The 7,156-nt window shown below is 29.0% G+C and overlaps 1 protein-coding gene across 1 annotated transcript in view; it reads right to left on the reverse strand.

Moving 5' to 3' along the window:
- LOC106473131 (inosine-5'-monophosphate dehydrogenase 2-like) overlaps positions 1-7,156 on the reverse strand; it is a 33,089-nt gene that overhangs the window by 11,831 nt on the left and 14,102 nt on the right. Inside the window, exons 5-8 of the mRNA XM_013933811.2 lie at positions 6,369-6,575; positions 4,245-4,332; positions 3,599-3,798; positions 2,124-2,214 (exon numbers count right to left, since the gene is read on the reverse strand). Coding sequence (XP_013789265.1) covers positions 2,124-2,214; positions 3,599-3,798; positions 4,245-4,332; positions 6,369-6,575 — 586 coding nt within the window. The remainder of the gene's footprint in view (positions 1-2,123; positions 2,215-3,598; positions 3,799-4,244; positions 4,333-6,368; positions 6,576-7,156) is intronic.

Here is a 7,156-nt window from a genome sequence, read left to right on the forward strand (position 1 = left end):
TTTGAAAAACACTAACAAGTCAATGTTTACTGTAAGATCACTATAAAACATTAACGGGTCATTGCTTACTGTAAGATCACTATAAAACACTGTAACAAATCACAACAAAATGCTATAACACGTTACTGTTTTCTGTAAGATTACTAAAAACACTTTAACATAATAGTGTAAAATAGTATGTATGTTGAACTGCTAAAAAAATACCACACTGTGGGAACAAAATATTACCACAAAAGACTAGGAAACTTATTCCAAATATTCCATTTTTCCTCTTCAGTCCTACACAGTCTTCTGAGAAGCCACTGATGTCTTATTTACTATTATACCAGTACAAGAAACAACAGAATATCTCAAGCAAAAATTACTTAGCACTTCCAGTTCTGTGTAATATTTTCATATCCCTCACTGAAATCTGTGTAGAAAACAACGTGTTCACCTACTTAGAATAATATTTCAAACAAAAATAAGGAAAATCAAAAAGGGAATCCATTACTTCCAATACCATGTAACATCTTTATAGAGTACTAGCTGCAACCAGCAAAACATTTGTGGTAGTTTTCATGCCCTTTGCTTAAAGTTTCCTCATTCTATCATTTTCACACATGGCATTTAAGTTGCACTTTATTGCAGGCATTATGCATTAAATCAATAAATCCTGGTCTATTTAATACAAACAACTCATATAGACATAACTTTATTTCATAAAACTACATGTAAAGTAAACACTAATGTAATGGTACTTTTAATAGTGTACAGAATATGAAACAGTTATGATGTTCAGTGTATGATACAGTTTTATGACTTGAAAAAAGAAACTTACAAAAACGATGAATAAAACCTGTACTAAAGAAAATAGGTAGCTAAAAGGTGTTTATAGCAGTCTATGAAACAAACTGAAGCTAAGTTATCACAAAGTAAAGTAAATTTAAAGTTGTAATGAAGGCAAACTTAGCTGATATGAAGAAACATTTGAATGTGTATTCACAAAGTGATAAGTATATGGTTTTGAACAAACTGAGCATGCAAATTTTAGACCTGAATAAGTCAATAAAGCCCACAGAATTTTTTTTAGTGTAATGTTCATTTGTTTGTGTAAAATACTTTGCAAATAAGAAATCTAAAGTTGAAATCGAAGCTAACAGTCATGTGATGACAATGACATTGTGCCATCATGTGCTGTGCTTGTTGCATTAAAAAGATTGACTAAACAAATGCAGGTAAGGTGATTTTGAATGGAAAAGCCAATATACAATCTGGACTCTTTGAACAAAGGACTTTCTAACGATATGAGATCTATAGCATTCAGTAAAGAAATTTGCAAGAAAAGTTTCAGAAAGACAAATGCAAGTGTATCATTTATATAGATTTTGAACAATATGAAGATTCCATGGTTACATCTCTGTCTGGCCAAATCACAGAAGTGATTTTCAAATCTTTCAAGCTCAAAAATAACAGAACACAAAGAGACATTAAAAACAGAAATAGGAAAAATGTAATGTTTCTCCATACAAAAAATTTTGACAACCCTATAAACAGAAAATTTACCAAAAATGATATATAAAACCGAGAATTAAATAAAACAAAAATTGATTAAAACCTGTACCTGTTAAAAAGTGTACCCAACTACAATACCTCTGAAAGTCACTTCAAACTAAATTGTTTCTTAACCACATGTCTTCAAAGGAATTTCGCAATCAGGTATGTGTAGGCAAATTTCTCAGAAGTCTGTACAGGACTTAAGAGGATACATGAAAGTATTGAAACTAATTTCCTAGTCTTTATATTAATACTTTGTTCAAAAAGTATATTTTATTTTTTACATTCATTAAACTATAACAGGTCACTACGAAAATTATAACAGATTATTTGTTTGTTAAAGGATTACTACAAAATACTATTATAGATTTTTGTTCGCTGTCAGATTACTACAAAACACTTTAACATGCCAGTTTATTGGAGGATTACCAAAAAACACTAACATGTTATTTTTGCCACCAAGTCACTGCTTTCTGTCAGATCACTACAAGATGCTTAATATTACCATGTAGCCAATACCAAACTCACATCTACATCCCATTAAATAGAACAAGATAATGTATGGATATGTATTACAGTCTACTTACCATTCCCTCCAACCACTTGTAAATCAGGATATTTTTTTTTGATATAGCGAATCATTTCTATCTGATAAATGGAGTTTCCCTGAGAGGAATCCTGTATAGATAATACATTTAGTGTTTCACTGCTCATCCAAAGCAGGTACTAACCATTTCTTTCCTTCATGAATTGCAGCTACAGTCATATTATATAAATGTTATCATCATTATACTTACTCAATTTCTTGTAAATATCTAAATAATTGAAACAAAAAAAAATACTTGACAATTCCTGAACTTATGTTACAGTGTTTCAAATCCATTAATTCAAACTTCTACTAACTTACACAAACTTTTTCACACTACTGCCTTGTCAATGAACACTGCTGGACACAAAAACCAAGCAAAAAAAATGTTATAACTTACATAAAAGTGTAGTTTAGAATTTCTAAAACTGAGTCCTTAGCTATACCTAAAACTTACATAAAAAAAAGAGAGAGAGAAAGATTACAACAAAGTTAGGTTTTTTTTCTTATTATTATTTTCTGCTCATTTTCTTAGTTTAGTGAGCATGTATTTCTAACTTATTACTTTCACAAAAAAGTATATTTTTTCTAGTTTTTGGTATAATTTCAGGAATTTCAAACCATTTTCTTCCACATTATAACAAGTTTATACATCAGATAAAAATATTCATGCATTATTTATTGGTAAACCAAGATAAAATTTTTTGTTTATGTGCTAATTATTAACACTATTTTAACTCCAAGCAGAACAGAAAGGTGAATTAGATTAAGTATTTTCATTGTTACTGGTTATCCACCATAGATATCAATAAGAAATATGATACCATTCTTGAAAAACAACCTTTCTTTATCACTTTTAATATGACATATGCCACTAGATTAATGATTCAGTACGTAAATCAATATATTATGGACATACACTACCACTGTGTACTCCCTCCAACCAATAGAATCACATCAATGTGAAAAAGAATGAATAAAACTGACACTGCGAGTAATCTACTTCTCCCCAGGTGTTTGTAGCTATTGCCTTTCTGGATCTATCATTAGTATTACTCTTAACTCCTTAAACCTGAGCTGATAGTACAAACATCCAGTCAAAAATCCCGATTTATGCATTGGACGGTGACAGCATTGGATAAATTCCAAGTCTTTTTGGTTGAAAACTAATCCAAACCATGTTATTATCCACCTTTTATAAACAGACTGGAAATTTTATCAGGTATGGTTACAATTATTAGGACATCATGAAAATAATTCCATCAGAATGCACAAAAAATATGGGTTTAAAGAGTTAAAGCAATTTAGTTAAACAGCCATCTAACTTCCTCCCTCCCTTACTCTGACCATGTCTGTCATAACCACTTATGTCTACATCTCTCTAATTTTATGTATAACGAAAATACAAAGTAAAATGTTTGAAACTATTATGTATTTTCCCCCACTGATACAATATGAATTTCTACATAAACTTACCAAAATTATGACATCTACTCCTGACTGAATCAACTTTTCTAAGCGTTCTTTGTCAGAATCCTGAGTACCAACAGCAGCTCCAACCAAAAGTTGCTTATTTGCATCTTTTGATGCTAATGGAAAACTACGACTCTTTTTCAAGTCGGTACGGGCAATGATCGATTCTAGTTCTCCATTGTCATTCACAATGGGAAGTTTTCCTATGGAAAATAAAAACTTTTCTTAACATTTTATACACTATTTCTGTTAGAAAGTTATTGTAGTATCACAACATGTTAAAACTGTAGAAGAGAGGCATGCCCCAAAAAATACAGAGAACACATTTTCTTCTTACAGGCAACTTTTGCACATTATTTGTGAAATACTATGATGTATATTACTACATAATGTTCACTGGAGTCTGATAATTTCCATATACACAAATGGGCTTGATCTTGGAAGTTTATAATAAATATAACACAATTATATGGTAATAATATTGAATTACTATCAGATTACACTCTAGTCTCAATAACCAAACTCATTTATACTTTTATTCATTTAATTTCACACTAAATTTTACTTGCACAAACACAGAATTATTATTATTATATACATTTTCAACATTATTTAAAACACAAATTACTATAAAGTTGCAACAGACTACCTTTTTTACTCTGTTGTAAAATCTCATTTGCTTCCTTTAAAGTTATTCCTGAAGGAGCAACCACTAAATCTTCCTTCTTCGTCATAACCTAAAGAAAAGAAAATATTATCTTCATACTTTAACTAATTTTTAATTCTATTGCACCATGCTGTGCATACAATAAGCTATATTCATAAATACCCCTCATTGTTTGTTGGGCCTGATACCTGAACTTACCAGTGTATATATGAATGGTTCCAAATATCACAGCAAAACAATATATTATCTAAAACTACAATTACAAAATAAAAATTATTTAGTATCATTATATGATGGAAGTTTAGTCTGAAGCTATCTATTTTTAAGAAAAACAAATTATACATATAAATTATGATTTCATTTTGTGTCTTAGGTCATGATGTGTTAATCATTTGAAAATCATATATATACAGTGTCACCATTTTGCCTGAAATGCTTGGAAATTTTATTCAAATGGTAGAAAACACTAAAATTTAAATTATCTTTTTTAAATGCATTTGAATAAACAGCATTTAAAGATAACCTATTCAAACACTTAAAATTAATCAGCCTTGAAAAGATGTTTCAACTTGTGCAGTATTTCAAGTGAATCAGATTTGAGTGGATGTTTTCTACTTGTTTAGTATTTTAAAATAATCAGCTTTGAAAGGATGTTTCTACTTTTGCAGTATTTTAAATTAATAACCCTTGAAAGGATATTTCTACTCACATAGTATTTCAAGTTAGTTAGCCTCAATAGGATATTTGCCATGTAGCATTTATCCTGGCTCCATTTTGTGATTGTGTACATATTTTTAGCAAGAGATCCTTTAGCAAAGAAAAGATAAATATGAAACTGCACAGTTGAACTAACTGTTATGTTTACATGCTAAAATAAACAATAACTAAGGAAGAGTCTGAAGAGGTTTCTTACGAGGACTGAAGAACACGATGTACTCAGTTTAAGTCTCTCCTTGCTCCAGAGAAGCTACAACCTTTAGCTATAGCCATGTATGTAAATATACATATAGTTTAATCAAAATACATTGTAAGGTTAACAGCACTGATTTTTCTCCTATCTTTGGCAAATTGTTGAAATGGTTTCTAATGATAAATTGATAAAGTTTAATGAGTAACATTAAAGAATGAGTGAACTATGACAGTAGTTTAACTCTTTATAAAATTGGGATGTATAAAGTTAGGCTGAGAAAGAGTTATTCAGTTCTAATGTTCAAATTTAAAATATCAAAAAAATATTCACAAACTTTAAAAGAAACTTTTTAAAACTAAGTTGCTATTACTTTCTATAATTTAGAAAATGACTAGACACAAGTTAGGTGTTTAAAATCATACAAGTATCATCAACATACCTGCAGTAAAATTAAAGTTTAAACAAATTTCAATATTGATTACATCAATTCTGTTTTACAATAATAGTAAAAAGATTGCTAAATTAGGTGCAGTTTTGAGGCTATTTGTATTGAATGATATTGTAAAGTTTTCCAAAAAAATCACTTGATGGCAAATTCAAGAAATTTAATAATATTAATTTTTACAAAGAGGATTAAAAAATATTTATTTAAAAAAAAATAACATTTATAATCATAAACTAGCTGTTTATAACTTGATTTTAGCCTAATTTTGTTACTTATTAGGAAGTATTGAGTAAAAAAGGAATATTTTAAATTAATGTTGATGTAATCATCAGTTTAATTTTATCAAAAGTAAAAACTTAGGATCAGTTCTGAAATTTCAAAAACTTGCATAAGTAATTTCTTTGTCAATTAAATCACTAAACTTACTAATAGCACATAAATATTCAAAATTTAATTTTATCTGTACTGACCAATTCAAATAATTAATATTCTGTACAAAACTTATTTTGATTAAAATTAAAACAAAACTGCTGAACTCGTAGCAGGTGAACAAACAAACTTAGCATTATTTTAGATCTTGTAGAAGTATTTTATTAGAATAAAAATCCTCACGAAAACAACTCTTTACCTAGAAACATTTTCCTGTCTTACCTCAAAAATATAGGTATAAGCACAACATCAATTATCTATTGAACTCTCTTCCATAAACTAAGCTTCTCTAAATAAAATTTAAAACTAAAACTATTATTACCTTAGAAAGAGGCAAGTCTAGCATGTCTTCCTGCATAAAATCAATGTCACGAGATGTCACTATTCCAACCAATTTTCCACCCATTTGTCCATTTTCTGTAATTGGGATTCCACAGAAGCCATGTTTTTTCTTCACATCGAATACATTTTTTACTTTGTCACTTGGACTTAAAACCACTGGATCACGAATAAACCCATGTTTATATTTCTGAAAAGTTATCCAAACTCTTCATTCCAGCCTTAGAAAAACATCCAACAGCATTTACAAAAGATATTTGGTTGTAAATTGCACTAACAAACTTTAATATTATTTTATTTTTTCACAATCAATTACACACGTGAACAACATGTCGTATTAAGCAACTGAAATAAGCTACTTCACTTTCCTTTCATTATTACACAATCCTATATCTACAATTTTTTAAACAATTATCGTTGCAAAAAAACAGAACAAATTAAAAGATATCGACACTTAGAGCAACTTCTTGTATGAAAATGTTGATAAATTTATAAGATTACTAATGACAGTGATAACACTACTAAGAAAAGTACTAACAATTTAAGAGTGGATTTGATGCATTGGACCAAGTCCATGAATCTATTTATACTATAACTCTGAATTTACTATGTGTATTTTCACAAAATTTGGTAAGCTTTCAGTTGACATTAAAAGTCTGTTCTACATTAAAAAAAAATCAGATTTTTTAATAAAAATATACACCTGGAAAAAAGTTAAGCACCCCCGTGTTTTTTTCAAGTGATTCAGATTCGACGTTCTTGTGACTGATC

This window comes from Limulus polyphemus, unplaced genomic scaffold (assembly GCF_000517525.1).
Source record: "Limulus polyphemus unplaced genomic scaffold, Limulus_polyphemus-2.1.2 Scaffold5912, whole genome shotgun sequence".
NCBI lineage: Eukaryota > Metazoa > Arthropoda > Merostomata > Xiphosura > Limulidae > Limulus > Limulus polyphemus.